This window comes from Piliocolobus tephrosceles, chromosome 3 (assembly GCF_002776525.5).
Source record: "Piliocolobus tephrosceles isolate RC106 chromosome 3, ASM277652v3, whole genome shotgun sequence".
Lineage (NCBI taxonomy): Eukaryota > Metazoa > Chordata > Mammalia > Primates > Cercopithecidae > Piliocolobus > Piliocolobus tephrosceles.
Genome location: NC_045436.1, coordinates 82,056,718 through 82,077,530, shown reverse-complemented (window position 1 = coordinate 82,077,530; position 20,813 = coordinate 82,056,718). Strand labels below are relative to the sequence as shown.

The 20,813-nt window shown below is 39.1% G+C and overlaps 1 protein-coding gene across 3 annotated transcripts in view; it reads left to right on the top strand.

The window, feature by feature from the left end:
• Nucleotides 1–20,813, top strand: part of SLC39A8 (solute carrier family 39 member 8) — a 101,836-nt gene that overhangs the window by 70,783 nt on the left and 10,240 nt on the right. For 2 of the 3 annotated variants that reach the window (XM_023220096.2, XM_023220097.3), the window contains exons 7-9: nt 14,351–14,558; nt 14,761–14,945; nt 19,202–20,731. In XM_023220096.2, coding sequence (XP_023075864.1) covers nt 14,351–14,558; nt 14,761–14,945; nt 19,202–19,351 — 543 coding nt within the window. In that variant the 3' untranslated portion in view covers nt 19,352–20,731. Of the gene's footprint in view, nt 1–14,350; nt 14,559–14,760; nt 14,946–19,201; nt 20,732–20,813 lie in introns of those variants that run through there. The other variant, XM_023220098.3, reaches the window with a different exon arrangement.

Here is a 20,813-nt window from a genome sequence, read left to right as displayed (position 1 = left end):
TCACAGGCTTAGCTTCTTTGGCATGGAGGCTCAAATCCTGTTTCTAAACATTTCTAGAGGTATGACTTTGGTTAATTTACCTAACCTTTCTATACCTCAGTTTCCTCATTTGTAAAATGGGGATCATATCTATATAGGGTTGTTGTGAAGACTGAACGATGGTATATGTAAAATGCGTAGCACTTTACATAGTGAGTGAGAATGCGGCAGGAGGCTCTGTTATTAGTATGAATATTATCACTACTGCTCTGTGCTCCAGTAGTGTATTCTGTATATTTCGTGCCAAATTCTTCTTTTCTTTAATGGGTCAGCACATCTTTAGAGTGGCACAGTGACAGCTTTCAGAGGGAATGTGGTCCCAGTACCTTTATCCTGTGTGGCTCCTACTTCTCAAGCTCCATGTACAGAGTAGAGACAGCCTCTGTTTTCCTGAACTATTGAAATATAAACCAGGGTGCCAGTTGCCCCTTGCAGAGAATAGCTTTATATTTGTCTCTCTGTTGGCACCTTGCCTATTCCTTATCACCCTTACTTGGTCCTAAGTACCCGTTCTGTCGTGGTTGCCGTTACCACTGGCTCTAATCTCTCATCTCATCTGTGTCTCTGCTTCTTGCCACTTTCCCTAAGCTCCTTGACAGTGTGTTTTTAGATCTTCTCTAAAGATCTAAAGAGAAGGCAGTCTCTCTTTCTTTGCAGGTGAGTCACATGGAGTATATTGAGTGGGATCTTGAATATTTCAGTTCTTGACGTAATTCATGTCAAATGTTAAGACATGACAGGCAGCTGCTGCACGGGGTTGGTTTCTCCACGACACCCCATCCTATTCCTGTTTTCTCATATGAATTATTCTGAAAGCCTTGATGCTGATCAGTGTACATAGTCCTTATTTTGGAAACACTACTTTTAAGGATCCTAGCAACTGATTTCTCCAACTTACATTGAAACTTAAGAAATTTCCTGGTGCCTCCTGAATCCCTTTAAGATGTCGCAGTAAGAATGAGAGTTGCGTAGGCTGGGAGGTACATTTTATGGGCTTTTTATCCCTGTGTCCTGAATGTACCAGTGCATTAATGCCATCCTCATCTGTAGCAACAGTAAGCAGCCTTTTAGAGTGGTATAAATAGTCCATTAAGATAATCATAAATATTTATTATTTACTTTAGATTCCATTTGCAAAATAGTAGCAGATTTCTTGAAAACCTCTCAGGTTTCTCCTAAATTGTTCTTTTCAAGGCAGTAAAAATGCTATGGTCGCAAACTTAAAATAACTGATTATTAATTAAACTACTAAAGACCAGAACAACTTTACTCACATTCCACAGAAGGATTGGAGAGACAGGAAACAACTTGCAAGGTTTCTAGAAATTGTGATTTTCTTGTTAATGGTTATTTTAATTGGCAAAGAGAGTTTTGGAAATAGTTTTGAGCTTTGCCTGAAACTGAATGACTGGAAGGTAAGTGCATTTGAATTATATTTGGTTACATGCATTAAAGATAAATAATTTATCCTTTCTCATGTGAAACTTCATTTTGGTTGTAGTTAGCTGACTTTTCAGGGTGAGGAGAAGGACCAAGTAATCACCAGCTATAAAATACAAACATTGAAATCATTGGAAAACCTAGTAATAAAAGCAATGCCTATCAAAACTTTATATTTATAGAATGCATTTAACTCTTTTTAAGATATTCATATCTATGTAATCCTTTTTGTTACTTTTTTCATGAAAACTTATTTAATAGCATATATAGTTCATAGTATTGTGTTGTGGAATGAGCATTAGACTTTGGATTAGTCAAATCCTTTCCAGAGAGAGATGGCCCACTCAAATAAGGATAAATAATAGAGGAGAGACAATTTATAAAACTCTGATCAGGGTGTAGGTGAACCACAGGGCAGTAACCTGAAGCTAATAGCAGTGGAGCTGTCAACAACCTATGGCCAAAGGGAAAAGGGAATAAAGAAGGTTCTCTAGAACCGGAAAGGAGCTAGTTTTGTATAGAAAGCTACTGTAAGTGGAACAATGATCTTTAGTTGTGGACATAGCCAGCCTAAGTTACCTAACCTACAAGGAGGGAGCCAAGGGAATAAATATCCCGATCGCCACTCCTCCTTCCCTCCAATTTTGTTAGAGCTCACTGTCTGGAACCTGCTGAGCACCTGGACATGAGGGCCTTTGATAGAGTGCATATAGGTCTTATGGGGAAAGAAGGGCGGAAAGTGGATCTGGAGGGAGAAATGGAAGATATATTGAATACTCTACCCCTTTTTCTCTCTATCAACCTCCAATCTTGTCCTCCATGTGGTTGACAAATGCGTGTTCCTAACACAGGGGATGCACAAAATCCCATCAACTACCATATCATTCCTGTGATGTCTTTTACTAATACTGCAACCTGACTAAAATATTGGTCCCAGCAACACTCTTCACATAAAATATTGGGAGAAGAAGATGCAATTAAGGAACATTAATTATAGCCGCAGCTCACTTCTGGAGCTGGTCATGAGGCCTAAACTGCCCATTATAGGGTCCCCCATCGACAATACCTTCTGCATTTACCACACTGTCTGACATCACCTTGACTGGATGAGTCATTTTCCAGTTAGGGCAATTGAAATCTTCATTTCTGTAAGATCTGAGTGCTTGGTAGCCTTGTTTTTATTGGGGGATTGTTGCTATTTTCCCTTGATCAGGACTATCGGGGAGGGAGTACTTAGAGGCATCCCACTGAATTCCCTGAGTTCTAAGCACTATCCTTGTCATCATTCTGTAGCAGAAAATCAATTCCCCCGATCATTAGGTGTGATTACCCTAGCTAGTTATAGTGACTTCCTCATCTCTGTTGGTACAGGGGCATAAAGAACTTTAAATTGCTAGGAGTTAGTCTCTACTTCCAATGAATCAGAAAATGACCATGTTTCCTGGTATAAGAATTACTGCCTTGGACAGTAAGTCCATCAAGCTCATCAAGTCCAAGGTTTTGGGGACAGGAGGCAAGAATTCTTTTTTTTTTTTTTTTTATTATACTTTAAGTTTTGGGATACATGTGCAGAACATGTAGGTTCGTTACATAGGTATACATGTGCTATGGTGATTTGCTGCATCCATCAACCCGTCATCTACATTAGGTATTTCTCCTAATGCTGTCCCTCCCCTTGTCCCCCACCCCCTGAACAGGCACCGGTGTGTGGTGTCTCCCTCCCTGTGCCTGTAAGCTCTCATTGTTCAGCTCCCACTTACGAGTGAGAAGATGCAGTGTTTGGTTTTCTGTTCCTGTGTTAGTTTGCTAAGAATGATGGTTTCCAACTTGATCCATGTCCCTACAAAGGACATGAACTCATCCTTTTTATGACTGCATAGTATTCCATGGTATATACATGTCACATTTTCTTTATCCATTTTATCATTGATGGATATTTGGATTGGTTCCAAGTCTTTGCTATTGTAAATAGTGCTACAGTAAGCATACATGTGCATGTGTCTTTATAGTAGAATGATTTATAATCCTTTGTATATATACCCAGTAATAGGATTGCTGAGTCAAATGGTATTTCTGGTTCTAGATCCTTGAGGAATTGCCACACTGTCTTCCATAATGGTTGAACTAATTTACACTCCCACTAACAGTGTAAAAGCGTTCCTATTTCTCCACATCCTCTCCAGCACCTGTTGTTTCCTGACTTTTTAATGATCGCCATTCTAACTGCCATGAGATGGTATCTTACTGTGGTTTTGATTTGCATTTCGCTAATGATCAGTGGATGATGAGCTTTTTTTCATATGTTTGTTGGCCACATAAATGTCTTCTTTTAAAAAGTGTCTGTTCGGCTGGGCGTGGTGGCTCAAGTCTGTAATCCCAGCACTTTGGGAGGCCGAGACGGGCGGATCACGAGGTCAGGAGATCAAGACCATCCTGGCTAATCCAGTGAAACCCCGTCTCTACTAAAAAATTAAAAAAATTAGCCGGGTGAGGTGGCGGGCACCTGTGGTCCCAGCTACTCGGGAGGCTGAGGCAGGAGAATGGCGTAAACCCGGGAGGCGCAGCTTGCAGTGAGCTGAGATCCGGCCACTGCACTCCAGCCTGGGTGACAGAGCGAGACTCCATCTCAAAAAAAAAAAAAAAAAAAAAAGTGTCTGTTCATATCCTTCACCGACTTTCTGATGGGGCTGTTTTTTTTTCTTGTACATTTGTTTAAGTTCCATGTAGATTCTGGATATTAGCCCTTTGTCAGATGAATAGATTGCAAAAATTTTCTCCCATTCTGTAGGTTGCCTGTTCACTCTGATGGTAGTTTCTTTTGCTGTGCAGAGGCTCTTTAGTTTAATTAGATCCCATTTGTCAGTTTTGGCTTTTGTTGCCACTGCTTTTGGCATGCCCATGCCTATGTCCTGAATGGTGTTGCCTAGGTTTTCTTCTAGGGTTTCTAGGGTTTTGGGTCTTACATTGAAATCTTCAATCCATCTTGAGTTAATTTTTGTATAAAGTATAAGGAAGGGGTCCAGTTTCAGTGTTCTGCTTATGGCTACCCAGTTTTCCCAAAACCATTTATTAAATAGGGAATTCTTTCCCCATTGCTTGTTTTTGTCAGGTTTGTCGAAGATCAGGTGGCTGTAGATGTGTGGTGGTATTTCTGAGGCCTCTGTTCTATTCTATTGGTCTGTATATCTGTTTTGGTACCAGTACTATGCTGTCTTGGTTACTGTAGCTTTGTAGGATAGTTTGAAGTCAGGTAGCGTGATGCCTCCAGCTTTGTTCTTTTTGCTTAGGATTGTCTTGGCTATACAGGCTCTTTTTTGGTTCCGTAAAAAATTCAAAGTAGTTTTTTTCTAATTCTTTGAAGAAAGTCAATGGTAGCTTGATGGAACTAGCATTGAGTCTATAAATTTGAACTGTATGGCCATTTTCATGATATTGATTCTTTTTATCCATGAGCATGGAATGTTTTTCCATTTGTTTGTGTCCTCTCTTATTTCCTTGAGCAGTGGTTTGTAGTTCTCCTTGAAGAGGTCCTTCACATCACTTGTAAGTTGTATTCCCAGGTATTTTATTCTCTTTGTAGCAATTGTGAATGGAAGTTTGCTCATAATTTGGCTTTCTGTTTGTCTGTTATTGGTGTATAGGAATGCTTGTGATTTTAGCACATTGATTTTATATCTTGAGACTTTGCTGTAATTGCTTAGCAGCTTAAGGAGCTTTGGGACTGAGATGATGGGGTTTTTAAAATATATAATCATGTCTTCTGCAAACAGAGATAATTTGACTTCCTCTCTTCCTATTTGAATACCCCTTATGTTTTTCTCTTGCCTCGTTGCCTTGGCCAGAACTTCTAGTACTATGTTGAATAGGAGTGGTGAGAGAGGGCATCTTTGTCTTGTGCCAGTTTTCAAAGGGGATGCTTCCAGCTTTTGCCTATTCAGTATGAAGTTGGCTGTGGGTTTGTCATAAATAGTTCTTATTATTTTGAGACGTGTTCCATCAATACCTAGTTTTTTTTAAAATTTTATTATTATACTTTAAGTTCTAGGGTACATGTGCATAACGTGCAGGTTTGTTACATATGTATACTTGTGCCATGTTGGTGTGCTGCACCCATCAATTCGTCAGCACCCATCAATTCGTCATTTATATCAGGTATAACTCCCAATGCCTAGTTTATTGAGTGTTTTTAGCTTGAAAGGGTGTTGAATTTTATTGAAGGCCTTTTCTACATCTGTTGAGATAATCGTATAATCGTGTGTTTTTTGTTGTTGGTTCTGTTTATGTGATGGATTATTTTTATTGATTTGCATTTGTTGAACCAGCCTTGCATCCCAGGGATGAAGCCAACTTGATCATAGTGGATAAGCTTTTTAATGTGCTACTGGATTTGGTTTGCTGGTATTTTATTCAGTATTTTCGCATCAATGTTCATCAGGGAAAGTAGTCTGAAATTTTCTTTTTTTGTTTTGTCTCTACCAGGTTTTGGTATCATGGCCTTTTCAGGGTTTCGATTTCTTCCTGGTTTGGTCTTGGGAGAGTTATGTGTCCAGGAATTTATCTATTTCTTCTAGATTTTCTAGTTTATTTGCATAAAGGTGTTTAGAGTATTCTCTGATGATAGTTTGTATTCCTGTGGGATCAGTGGTGATCTCCCCTTTACCATTTTTTATGGTGTCTATTTGATTCTTCTCTCTTTTCTTCTTTATTAGTCTGGCTAGCAGTCTATCTATTTTGCTAATCTTTTCAAAAAACCAGCTCCTGGATTCATTGATTTTTTGAAGGGTTTTTCATGTGTCTATCTCCTTCAGTTCTGCTCTGATCTTAGTTATTTCTTGTCTTCAGCTAGCTTTTGAATTTGTTTGCTCTTGCTTCTCCAGTTCTTTTAATTGTGATATTAGGGTGTCAATTTTAGATATTTTCCGCTTTCTCCTGTGGACATTTAATGCTATAAATTTCCCTCTAAACACTGCTTTAGCTGTGTCCCAGAGATTCTGGTACATTGTGTCTTTGTTCGCATTGGTTTCAAAGAACTTATTTCTTTCTGCCTTAATTTCGTTATTTACCCAGTAGTCATTCAGGAGCAGGTTGTTCCATTTCTTTGTACGTGTGTGGTTTTGAGTGAGTTTCTTAATCCTGAGTTCTAATTTGATTGCCTTATGGTCTGAGAGACTATTTGTTATGATTTCTGTTCTTCTGCATTTGCTGAAGAGTGTTTTACTTCCAATTATGTCACAGGTCTATTTTAGAATAAGTGCTATGTGCTGCTGAGAAGAATGTATATTCTGTTGATTTGGAGTGGAGAGTTCTGTAGATGTCTATTAGGCCAGCTTGGTCCAGAGCTGAGTTCAAGTCCTTAATATCCTTGTTAATTTTCTGTTTTATTCATCTCTCTAATATTGAAAGTGGGGTGGTAAATTCTCCCACTATTATTGTGTGGGAGTCTAAGTCTCTTTGTAGGTCTCTAAGAACTTGCTTTATGAATCTGGGTGCTCCTGTACTGGGTGCATATATATTTAGGATAGTTAGCTCTTCTTTTTGCATTGATCCCTTTACCATTACGTAATGCCCTTTTTGCGTTTTTTGATCTTTGTTGTTTTAAAGACTGTTTTATCAGAGACTAGGATGCAACCCCCTGCTTTTTTTTTCTTTTTCTTTTCTTTCCATTTGCTTGGTAAATATTCCTCCATCCCTTTATTTTGAGCCTATGTGTGTCTTCTTACATAAGATGGGTCTCTTGAATACAGCACACTGGCCAGTCTTGACTCTTTATCCAATTTGCCAGTCTGTGCCTTGTAATTGGGGCATTTAACCCATTTACATATAAGCTTAATATTGTTATATGTGAATTTGATCCCGTCATTATGGTGCTAGTTGGTTATTTCACCCATTAATTGATGCAGTTTCTTCATAATGTCAATGGGCTTTACATTTTGGTTTGTTTTTGCCATGGCTGGTACCGGTTGTTCCTTTCCATATTTAGTACTTCCTTCAGGAGCTCTTGTAAGGCAAGCCTGGTAGTGACAAAATCCCTCAGCATTTGATTGTTTGTGGTGACAAAATCCCTCAGCATTTGATTGTCTGTAAAGGATTTTATTTCTCTTTCACTTATCAAGCTTAGTTTGGCTGGATATGAAATTGTGGGTTGAAAATTCTTGTCTTTAAGAATGTTGAATATTGGCCCCTACTCTCTTCTGGCTTGTAGTGTTTCTATAGAGAGATCCGCTGTTAGTCTGATAGGCTTACCTTTTTAGGTAACCTGATCTTTCTCTCTGGCTGCACTTAACATTTTTTCCTGCATTCCAACCTTGGTGAATCTGACGATTATGTGTCTTGGAGTTGCTCTTCTGTAGGAGTATCTTAGTGGTGTTCTCTGTATTTCCTGAATTTGAATGTTGGCCTGTCTTGCTAGGTTGGGGAAGTTCCCCTGGATAATATCCTGAAGTGTGTTTTCCAACTTGGTTCCAATCTCCCCATCACTTTCAGGTACATAAATCAAACGTAGGTTTGGTATTTTCACATAGTCCCATATTTCTTGGATTCTTTGCTTGTTCCTTTTCATTCTTTTTTCTCTAATCGTGTCTTCATGCTTTATTTTATTAAGTTGATCTTCAATCTCTGATATACTTCTGCTTCATCGATTTGGCTATTGATACTTGTGTATGCTTCACAAAGTTCTTGTTCTGTGTTTTTTGACTTTATCAGGTCATTTATGTTCTTCTCTAAACTGGTTATTCTAGTTAGCAATTCCTCTAACTTGTTTTCAGGGTTCTTAGGTTCCTTGCATTGGGTTAGAACATGCTCCTTTAGCTCAGAGGAGTTTGTTATTACCCACCTTCTAACGTCTACTTCTGTCAGTTCGTCAAACTCATTCTCTGTCCAGTTTTGTTCCCTTGCTGTTGAGGAGTTGTGAACCTTTGGAGGAGAAGAGGCATTCTGGTTTTTGGATTTTTTAGCCTTTTTATGTGGGTTTTCCCTCCTTTTGGTGGCTTTATCTACCTTTGGTCTTTGCTGTTGGTGACCTTCGGATGGAGTTTTTGAGTGGTCATCCTTTTTGTTGATGTTGATGCTATTGCTTTCTGTTTATTGGTTTGTAACAGTCAGGTTCCTCTTCTGCAGGTCTGCTGGAGTTTCCTAGGGGTCTACTCTATACCCTGTTTGCCTGGGTATCACCAGCATTGGCTGCAGAACAGCAAATATTGCTCTCTGTTCCTTCCTCTGGAAGCTTTGTCCAGAGGGGCACCCATCAGATGCCAGCCGGAGCTCTTCTGTATGAGGTGTCTGTCGAGCCCTGTTGGGAGGTGTCTCCCAGTCAGGAGGCACAGGGGTCAGGGACCCACTTGAGGAGGCAGTCTGTCCCTTAGCAGAGCTCGAGCACTATGCTGGGAGATCTGCTGCTCTTTTCAGAGCTGGCAGGCAGTAACGTTTAAGTCTGCTGAAGCTGTGCCCAGAGCCACCCCTTGCCCTGGGTTCACTGACCCAGGGAGATGGGAGTTTTATCCATAAGCTTCTCACTGGGGCAACTGCCTTTCTTTCAGAGATGCCCTGCCCAGGGAGGAGGAATCTAGAGAGACATTCTGGCTATAGTGGCTTTGCGGAGCTGTGGTGGGTTCCGCCCTGTTTGAACTTCCTGGCGGCTTTGTTTACACTGTGAGGGGAAAACCAGCCTCAGTAATGGTGGATGTCCCTCCCCGCACCAAGCTCGAGCGTCCCAGGTTGACTTCAGACTGCTGTGCTGGCAGCGAGAATTTCAAGCCAGTGGATCTTAGCCTTCTGGGCTCCATGGAGGTGAGATTTGCTGAGCAAGACCACTTGGCTCCCTGGCTTCAGCCCCCTTTCCAGAAGAGTTAAGGATTCTGTCTTGCTGGTGTTCCAGGCACCACTGGGGTATGGAAAAATACTCCCGCAGCTCGCTTGGTGTCTGCCCAAACAGCCACCCAGTTTTGTGGTTGAAACCCAGGGCCTTTGTGGTATAGGCAACCTAGGGAATCTCTTGGTCTGTGGGTTGCAAAGACCTTGGGAAAAGCATAGTGTCTGGGCTGGAGAGCACCGTGCCTCATGGCATGGTTCTTCATGGCTTCCCTTGGCTCCAGGAGGGAGGTCCCTGGCTCCTTGCACTTCCTGGGTCCTCACTCTGCTTCTGCTCGCCCTCCGAGGGCTGCACCTACTGACTCACCAGTCCCAAAGAGATGAACTGGGTACCTCAGTTGGAAATACAGAAATCACCTGCCTTCTGTGTTGGTCTCACTAGGAGCTGCAGACCGGAGCTGCTTCTATTTGGCCATCTTGCCTGTCAGTAAAAATTCTTTAAGTGGTGTATTAGGCATAAAAATAAGATAGATTACTTTATTATCTGTTTATTTATTTAGTTACAAGGTCTAAGTCTGTTGCCCAGCTGGAGTGCAGTGGCGTAATCATAGCTCACTGTAACTCTCCCACCTCAGCCTTTCGAGTAGCTGGGAACATAAGCTCATGCCACCATACCTGTTTTTTTTTTTTTTAAGGTGGAGTCTTGCTCTGTCACCCAGGCTGGAGTGCAGTGGCATGATCTCGGCTCACTGCAAGCTCTGCCTCTCGGGTTCACACCATTCTCCTGCCTCAGCCTCCCGAGTAGTCGGGACTACAGGTGCCCACCACTACGCCCAGCTAGTTTTTTGTATTTTTAGTAGAGATGGGGTTTCACTGTGTTAGCCAGAATGGACTCGATCTCCTGACCTCGTGATCTGCCTGCCTAAGCCTCCCAAAGTGCTGGGATTACCTGAGTAATTTTTAATATATTTTTCGTAGAGATGAGGTCTAGCTATGTTGCTTAGGCTGGTCTTGGAACACCTAGCCTCAAGCATTCCTCCCCCTTGGCATCACAAAGTGCTGGGATTACTGGCGGGAGCCACAGAGCCTGACCTAGACCCCTTTTACTCTCACCTCTTGGTTCTTGGATTTGTGCATTCTCTACAGAGAGATGACACCATACACTTGGCTGCTGAACCTATGGACAGAACTCCAACGTCTCAGGGTGTTATCTCTTGGCTTGCACCCTGGCTGAGGCTTCGTCAGGACATCTCATCATTCTGTCAAACGGGTTGCTACTAGAGGGTGCAGGTGATGTGATCCATGAATTATATGGATTGAGCCCATTGTCTCACTTCCTTTGCTAAAAAATGGTTAGGAGATAGTTTTCACAGGAAACCTTGGCTATATATATCAGGTGCGCTATAAGTCCATGAATGATGGTACTTGCAGAGGCACTGAAGGCAGGGAAGACATATATTGTATATGTCTATCTGTGAGTCCAAGAGCATCCCCTTATAATGGGAGGAATCCAATGGAATCATTCTGCTGCCACATACAGCCATCTGGTCCTCTTGCCCTGTTGGCAGTGATGTCTTTCTGGGGGCTCAGCATCAGCCTTGGCTTTCGAAGGTTGGGCCTTCTTTGGTGCTGGAAAACCAGATCCCCCTTGGTAGGGGAAGAGAATGCTGAACCTATATATAACCTCCCTCAGCACCACTCTGGCACTTTATATGTGGGCCCATTAAGCAAACATTTGGATGGCTGAGGAAGGATACTGAGCGACAATCAGATCTTCTTGTTCACTTTATTATTGAAGCTATCCTCTGTGATAGCCTTTTATGAGATTTAGTGGAATAGAATTAGATTCACATTCTGCACGTATTAAAAGAGGCTCATCCGTATATTCTTCACTTCCTCCTTTGTGCCCTTCTTGTCTATGTCCTTATCTTTCTCCTCCTTTTATTCCTCTTCCTGCTCCTCTTACTCATGCTTGCTCACTTCCTTCTTCTTCTCCCTGTTTTCTTTTTCCTCCTTCACAAGCCTTCACCTTGTCCTCCTCCTAATCATCCTTCTCTTCGCTCTCTTCCTCATCCTCCTTCTCATCCTCCTTGTACTTGTCTTCCTCCTCCTCCTCATTCTTCTTCTCCCTTTCCTTGTCCTCCCTATTCCCCCAGGCCTCCTCCTCCTCTACAACTTTCTCCTCCTTCCTTAAACTGTTCTGCAAGTAAACTCATTTGTTTTCTCCATTTTAATTTCTAAGTACTTTTTTTTTAATTTTGTTTTTTCCCCTCCAATTTATGTTGGGATTCAACATAGTCTCCCTCTATTTTTATAACTTTGGTGCATGATATTCTTTCTCCCCCATTCTGATAACACTACACATTGCTTTGACTTTCATCCCCATTAATAACTGAGTGAAAGGTGTTACGAGTCTTGCTGAAGATTACACGGTAATTCTTCTCAGAGTCAAGCTTGAACTCAGTTCCAGATTCCAGACTTAGGGTCTTTTCACTAGGTTGAGTTGCCTCATCATGGCTGAGGATAGAAATAGCCTCATATTTAGAGTAAAACTCAGACAAGAAAGCAAGGAAGTGAACAACAATAATAACAGAAAACAAAAATTTAAAAAGGAAAGAGCGAGATAGGCATAGTCACTAACCTAACTACAGGAACTTGAATTTAGTTTTCTCTCTGCTAGTGATTTATTTCTAGGTGAATTAGAAAAGAAGTTTCTGTGAATGTTTGCCTACTTTGGTTTGTTCCAAAACTATTAAAAATGTATAACTCTTACCCTGCTCAACAGTATCATTTGGGATCAAAGCTCATCGAGCTAATATGAGGCATAGTAAGTAGAGTCAGTAATATCTGTACTTAGAGGTAAGAGAATCATTCCTGATATATTAATTTAATTTCTTCTGTAAAATTAAGGGTGTTTGTATACAGACTCTGTATGTGATATCAGGTAGTCAAGACTTGGTTTTGTAGTCTTCTGAAATCATCACAATAAGGAAATTTTAAACATGTAATTAGATAAATTAGATTGGAAGATGAAGACAACTGCTTTAATTCAAAATAATTTCATTAAGTATATCATGGCAGTAAGTTTTACAAAGCCCAGGTCACTTCCTCTGTGGCTTTCCCTATGACCACCTTTGTTTCTCTTTCAGCTGTAATTGCTTCCCGCTCTGGGGCATTTTTTATGCAAACCACCTGATCCACCTGTGCTAAATTATGATTGTTTATTGTGTTGTGCATTTAAGATAGAGCTATAAAGTAAAAAGAAAAAAAAATCCACATTTTAAGAAAAGATAGAATTATTTTTATGCAGATAAACTTTGTTTCTTAAACAAGATTCGATACTTATTCAATGTTGCGTCAGGCATTCAGGAGAGTTTTCTGAGAGGTGGGGAAGTCTCCTTGGAATTACTGTCAGATCCTATTACAGAGAAGAATCCCCCTCCCCGACATGTTTGTAGTAGTAAAGCACTGTTGCCAAAAATGCCCACTTACGCTTTTTTTGTATCCCTGGGTAAGTTTACCAACCTTTTCGTGCTTTAATTTTCTCAACTATAAAATGATGGTAACAGTTGTACTTTCCTCATAGAATTGTTCTAGATGAATTTGGTATTTGAGGTGCTTAGAACAGTGCCTAGCACATTAGAAATGCTATATGCCTTTACTGTTTCTATTTCTACTACAACCACATTGGTGATGACATTGATGATGAATCCTGTTACTAACAGTTTCCCATTCATTTCATATTAATTAAAAAATATATTTGCTCCAAATGCTTTTATCTGTGCCTGCAAACAAACAAAAATCCAAAGGTGCAGATTTGCCACTAATGAAACAGTGAAGAGATGTATTGCAAGATTTAAGGTTGATTCTGAAAGTGTTGGTCCCCAAAGTGTTCGGAGTAGTGAAGTGACATTGGAGTAAATGTAAAACCTCTCAGATGGTTGCTCTGAAGTAAGCCCTCTCTGTTGGATATATATTGCATTTTTTTAATGTATCCATATATATTATGACTTGTTTCTCCAACGTAAATACACCTCTTAAAGACAGAAGCTGTGTTTTCCATTTCCATGTATTTCCCATAGCATTCAACAGAGTGTTTTACAGATTTCAGATGTTCAATAAATATAATGATCAGCTGCTTAGGCAGAGGTGAGAGGAGGAGAATTAGGAATAAAATGTTCTCCAGTTAATTGCAAACTGCTTTTGTACTTAAAAATGAATTTGCATTTTATCTTTTTCTACAACTTCTGGAAAGTGTTTTAGTTGGCATTTGTCATTTGATTTTGTACAATTTTGTAAATTTCTTGGAAATCTAAATTCCTACAAAGAGTCCATCATAGGGTTTTCTATTTTTATTATTGTTTCTACATGAAAAGAAGTGTTAGTGTAAAGACTAGCCTGTTCCATCTACACTTCATGCAATTTGTTAAGAAAATAAGCTTTGGAGCTTGTAGGAACCACATTGTTACAACCTAAACCCTCCACATGGTACCTGGAACAGAATGGAAACTCAATAAGTTGTTGATAAATAAACAAATCATTTAGTACAATGTCTTCATGTTACAGTTGAAGGAACTCTGTGATAATTTGCTCACTGTCACGTGGTGGAATAGGAGGGATTAGAACAAATGTTCCTGATATCATCATGCTCTAGTTGTGGATTTCATATTTAAATTGTAACATGAAAAAGACTTTAAGTTTAGTCTTTGAATAACTTCCTTCATTTTAAATCTTGTGTATAAATAAATTTCTTAGGTTAATATCTGCTGCATTTTAGAAAGGCAGTAGGAAGAAGTTTATATAAGTCAAAAGGATTGTTTTAAAGGGAAAGTAAAGGAAAATGTCTGTTAGTGGCTTATTCAAGGTGTGTCAGTTGATTAATTTCCTTTCTCTCGACCATAAGTTTTATTTGCTCTGTTATATATTATTAGGGTTTCCTAGTTACTCTAAAAGACTTTCTGTTGGAACAATTTGTTTTTTTCAAGACATAACCCATCTCCAACTTGTCTGTATTTCTGAGACTTTCAAGAAATGTTGGTTATCATTTTAATTGGTTTTCTGCTAGGATGGAAAAAAAGAGCCAAGTTCATGTACCTGTTTGAAGGGGCCCAAGCTGTCAGAAATAGGGACGATTGCCTGGATGATAACGCTCTGCGATGCCCTCCACAATTTCATCGATGGCCTGGCGATTGGGGCTTCCTGCACCTTGTCTCTCCTTCAGGGACTCAGTACTTCCATAGCAATCCTATGTGAGGAATTTCCCCACGAGTTAGGTAAGGAGCTCTGCTCATATTATAAAAGTCTGCTTACTTCTTGATTTCAGTGGAATGAGACTTTTCAGGTGACATGCTGTTAACAGCCTTCTGATGCACTAAAATGAAGACCTTGTTGGAAATTGATGATTATCTTTGATCTTATCCAGAAATTAAAAACAAACAAACAAACTATTCACTTGATATTTTCTTCTTCTTCTAGGAGACTTTGTGATCCTACTCAATGCAGGGATGAGCACTCGACAAGCCTTGCTATTCAACTTCCTTTCTGCATGTTCCTGTTATGTTGGGTTAGCTTTTGGCATTTTGGTGGGCAACAATTTCGCTCCAAATATTATATTTGCACTTGCTGGAGGCATGTTCCTCTATATTTCTCTGGCAGATATGGTAAGAAGCTTAAAATTTGTATTTTGTTTTAATTTAAAGTTTGGAAATGAGTATCTGGATTATGAGTTAACTATGGGTGGCCTTCTGCTTTCCGCAGCGCAGAAGGCCTTTCTGTTGTAATTCAAAACATTCCCATTTCAACAGATCATTCTACTTGAGTAGTTTACACTAATGGTAATTTGAAACTGATCCTCATTGGTTCTTTAAAACATAATCATATTGTTTGAAGGTGAAATGATTTGTTTTTGTTGAAATAGAGATATTTTCCTCTATCTCTATTCCCCTTGGGGCTGGCACATCTTGTCTTATATTGTAGTATGTCCCTATAGGACTTCTCCCTCTTTTGTGTCTGTGTCACATTTGGAAGAGGAATAACTTATCAGAGTAAATAGCATTTTGTTATTTCAAAGTTCTAAACAGTGACAGCTTTTTGGGTTAAACTGAAACTGGTACACTAAAATTGGTAAAATTTTGACAGTATTTATTTGACATAGTATATATTTATATCTGTTCAGTGTCTGTGTCTTTGCATCTCTCTCTGTGTGTGTGTGTGTGTGTGTGTATGCTCAAAAGAGTGTGCATGGCTGGGTGTGGTGGCTCATGCCTGTAATCCCAGCACTTTGGGAGGCCAAGGTGGGCGGATCACAAGGTCAAGAGATCGAGACCATCCTGGTCAACGTGGTGAAACCCTGTCTCTAATAAAACTACAAAAATTAGCTGGGTGTGGTGGCATGTGCCTGTAGTCTCAGCTACTCGGGAGTCTGAGGCAGGAGAATCTCTTGAACCCGGGAGGTAGAGGTTGCTGTGAACCGAGATCATGCCACTGTACTCCAGCCTGACAACAGAACAAGACTCCATCTCAAAAAAAAAGAGTGTACATGTGTGTGTAAGAGAGAGAATATCCTGTGCATTTTCAAATAAATTATGGACATCTTTCTAGAAAATGATAATATGGTAGTATATGAAAATCAAAGACTATTTCTTTTGCATATGGAACTGGATGTATTACATATATAATTTAATAATTTAATTTTTTTCATCTGCATTCTTACCTCCAAATTATATTTGCCTAGCTCTGTTCATTGTTCTCTGCAGACCCTCAGAAGAGCAAGGATTTCATCTCTTAGAACCAATGCTACATTTATAACTTTTTTCACAAATTAATGTCTCATATTGTCTTATAGTCATTTTACTTTCTGATATAAGAACAGAATCTTATTAGAGTTGCTCAGTTAAAGAAATAATACTCATCCTGGAATGAGCAAAATAGGCACAGTTCAAGGAGCTTTTCCATTCGTGGGGCTTTTCCTCTAGAAAGAGGGGATCCTGAAATTAAACAACAACAACAAGAAATCACACAGATGACTAAATAATTACAAATAATAAAAAATGCTATGAAATAAGAGAGAAAGTAGAATATATGATGAGAGATGATAATAAAGGAATCTAGAATAAACTAGGATTGGCTAGCAGAAGTGTTTTAGCAAGATATAAGGTAAAACGTGAAGGATTTAGTCCACTGAAAAATTAGAGAAATACAAGTTCTGATAGAGGTGATGGTAGGTGTGAAGATTTTGCTGGGTAAACTTGAGGTCATGAAAGAATGGGATAGGTGAAGCATAGAGAGCGGATAATGGCAAAGGAGAAAGAGAACATAAAATGAGGTAAATTCCATCCCACTGGTTGATTCAGTTGGGGAAAAATACTGCTTCAGTACTTTTACTCTTGGTGATGCCTGAAAGAACTAGATATTCCTATTAAGCTATCTGTTCTAAAACCTTTGAACATCCAAAGTAAATGATATCATATCGCCCCTCCCAGCATTCTATTACAGGAGCACCTTGTTTTATTGCACATTGCTTTCTCGCACATTGAAAGTTGTGGGCAACCCTGCCTCAAGCGAGTCTGTCAGTGTCATTTTTCGAATAGGATGTGCTTATTTCCTGTCTCTGTCACATTGTGTTAATTTTTGAAATATTTCAAACCTTTTCATTATTGTTATGATATCTGTTTTAGCGATTTGTGATCAACGATCTATGATGTTACTATTATGTTTTAGGGCACCATGAACCACATTCGTATAGAATGGTGAACTTAATTGACAAATGTTGTGTGTGTTCTGCCTGGTCCCTGAGCAGCCATTCTCCCATCTCCCTCTCCTTGGGGCCTCTCTATTCCCTGACACACAACAATGTTGAAATTACACCAATTAATAATCCTACAGTGGCCTCTAAGTGTTCAAGTGAAAGGAAGAGCTGCACATCTGTCATATTAAATCACAGGCCAGAAATGATTAAGCTTAGTGAGGAGGGCATGTTGAAACCCAAGGCAGGCCAAAAGCTAGACTTTGTGTGACAAATAGCCTGGTTGTGACTGCGAAGAAAGGATTGATGAAGGAAATTAAAAATGCTACTCCAGCGAACACACAAATAATAAGAAAGCAAAACAGCCTATTGCTGACATGAATAAAATTTAAATGGTATGGATAGAAGATCAAAGCAGCTACAACATTCCCATAAGCAACAGCCTATTTCAGAGCAAGGAATAACTCTCTTCAGTTCTATGATGGTTTACAGAAGAAACTGCGGAAGAAACACTGGACATTAGCAGAGGTGTGTTCAGTAGGTTTAAGAAAGAAGCCATCTCTGTGACATGAAAGTGCTAGGTGAAGCCGCAAGTGCTGATGGGAAGCTGCAGAAAGTTATCCAGAAGATCTAAGATCACTGATGAAGGTGGCTACACTAAACTAATAGATTTTCAGTGTAGCTGAAACAGCCTTCTGTTAGAAGAACATGCCATCCAGGACTTTCCATACTAGAGAGAAGAAGTCAATGCCTGGTTTCAAATCTTCAAAGGACAGGCTGACTGTCTTACTAGGGACTAATGCAGCTGGTAACTTTAAGTTGAGGCCAATGATCATTTACCACTCCCCAAATCCTAGGGGCCTTAGAAATTATGCTGAATCTACTCTGTGCTCTAGAAATGGAGCAACACAGCCTGGATGATAACACATCTATTTACAGCATGGTTTAGTAAATATTTTAAACCCACTGTTAGGACCTACTGCTCAGAAAAATAAAATAAATTCCTTTTAAAACATTACTGCTCATTACAGCTCATTAGTGCATCAAGTCACCTAAGAGCTCTTATGGAGACGTACAAGGAGATGAATGTTGTTGTTGTGCTTGCTAACACAACATCTATTCCGCAGTCCATGGATCAGTCCGTGGAGTAGTTTGGGCCTACAAACTGTATTTTTTCAGAATAATCTGTAAGTCTATAGTTGCTGTAGATAGTGATTCCTCTGATGAATCTGGACAAAGTAAGTTGAAAACTTTCTAGAAAGGACTCATCATTCTAGATGATATTAAGAACATTTGTGATTTGTGAGAGGAGTCAAAATATCCACATTAACAGAAATTGGAAAGAAGCTGATTTCAACACTCATGGATGACTTTGAGGTGTTCAGGGAAGGAAGCAACTGCAGAGGTAGTGGAAATGGCAAGATAATTAGAATGAGAAGTGGAGACTGAAGATGGGACTGAATTGCTGCAATCTCATGATTAAACTAGAATGAATGAGGGGTTGCTTCTTATGGAGGAACAAACATTGATTTCTTGAGACAGAATCTATTCCTGGTGAACATTGCTGAAATGACATCAGAGGATTTAGAATATTCTACAAACAGAGTTTATAAAACAGGGACAGAGTTTGAGAGGATTGCTTCCAATTTGGAAATAAGTTCTACTGTGGGTAAAATGCAGTCAAACAGCATTGCACACTACAGAGAAATCTTTCATGAAAGAAATAATACATTGATGTTGCAAATGTCATTGTTGCCTTATTTTAAGACATTTTCACAGCCAGTCCCATCTTCAGCAACCACTACTCTAATCAGTCAGCAGCCATCAAGATGGAGTCGAGACTCCACCAGCAAAAAGATTACAACTTACCGAAAGCTCGAATGATTGGTAGCATTTTTTAGCAATAAAGTATTTTTAAAAATTCTGGTATATACACTGCCTTTTTAGATATTATGCTATTGCACACTTAATAGTCTACAGTATAATGCAAATGTATCTACTGTATGCACTGGGAAACCTGAGAATTCATGTAACTTACTTTATTGAGATGTTTGCTTTATCACACTGGTCTGGAACCAGACCCACACTATCTCCGAGGTATGCCGCTAAGTGACTATTCTGTGGTTTGCCACAAGATGGCAACAATTATCTAACAATGTATCTGTCTTCTAGTTTCCAGAGATGAATGATATGCTGAGAGAAAAGGTAACTGGAAGAAAAACCGATTTCACCTTCTTCATGATTCAGAATGCTGGAATGTTAACTGGATTCACAGCCATTCTGCTCATTACCTTGTATGCAGGAGAAATCGAATTGGAGTAATAGAAAATGGAAGATGCTGTTGTTAATAAAGGCATTTAATAGATAAAAACATCTCCAAAAGGGATTTTGAAGCTGATCCTATTTAGTTAAAAAGATAATTTTGCTTTCAACTGTAGGTCAAGAAAACTAATTATTGGTGTGAGTCTGTGAAATAGTCCATTATTTGTTGTTAAAAATGCTTCAGAAGGTTTTCAGTGTCAGTCTGAGATGCCTGGTATATAGGAGTCTTTGGGAAATACATATTTTTCAGCATTTCATGCATATTGGATATCACCATGAAGCAAGAGAGATGCATTCTATAATCATGTAGACACTCAGACTCAGGGGAAAATACAAGTTACATCTTGAAAGTCTTTAAAACTCTATGGTAGGATCAAAGGTTCAAGTGGTTTCAGAGAGGTTTTATTTCAATTAATTTGTTCTAGTGCTTTCAAGAGCAAGTACATCAAAATGTAGAAGGTAAAAATGCATGCAACACTAATATAAATGATTCCAAGTCTTTAAAGAGCCAAAGAAAAAAATATTTCTCACAGCTTTTTGTTCTGTTTTGTATTTCAATTAGGAACTTACAGGATTATTTTGGAAACTGTTCTAAAATAATAGGAGTTAGGAAATTAATAAAGTTTTGCTAGCCCTGCCAAGTTCAGGCTTAGAGGCTTATCGCTGAGTGTAAACTTCACCAGATTCCACAAAAAGCTGGATAGCTTTCTTTCTGACTGATGTTGTGGTTTGCACCCCTCACAAATGGCAGAACAGTATGTAAAGCTGGTAACAACTCAGTTTCGGTGCACCGTGTGTTTGCTTTGTGAAGGTGAAGAATATGTTGGTTTAGAGAAAGAAATTGGATGTAATTTTATGCAATTTACTTTTAAAGACGAACATAATTATTTAGCAGAGAATATTTTAATAAATGCAAAACAACAGCTGGACTGCTGTACATCAAGGACTGATTAACTGGAAAACATATGTTCCTTATGTGTGATCGAGAGCCGTTCAGAAAAGACTTCTTTTGTGTTCAGCCTACACTTTTCCATATGGTATACCTTGAAAAAAATTAGCACACCATGGTTATTTTTCTACCTTTTATAAAAGATAGAGCCTGTTTACTCATTTAGAAGATAGAGAAAATTGGTCTAAAAGTGAACATCTTAGATTCACACTCCCAAGTCACTTAAGGAAAGATGATTTGATGGTGAGGAGAATGATGGACAAAGCCCAACAATGATCTCAGGAATTACATTTTCCAACAGACCAAAAAATGTTTTCACGTAGCAGCAATGCAGATTTGGTGAATATTTAATATATATTTTATCATATATTTCACTTTATGAACTCCAATTAAAAATTGTTTGACCAAATAGTAAACACCTTTTGAAACCATGCATTGTGTCGTTTGTTATTTAATATGGGTCCTGTTGAGTGACTACCACGTATCTGGTATTATGGGGGAAAGATATAAATA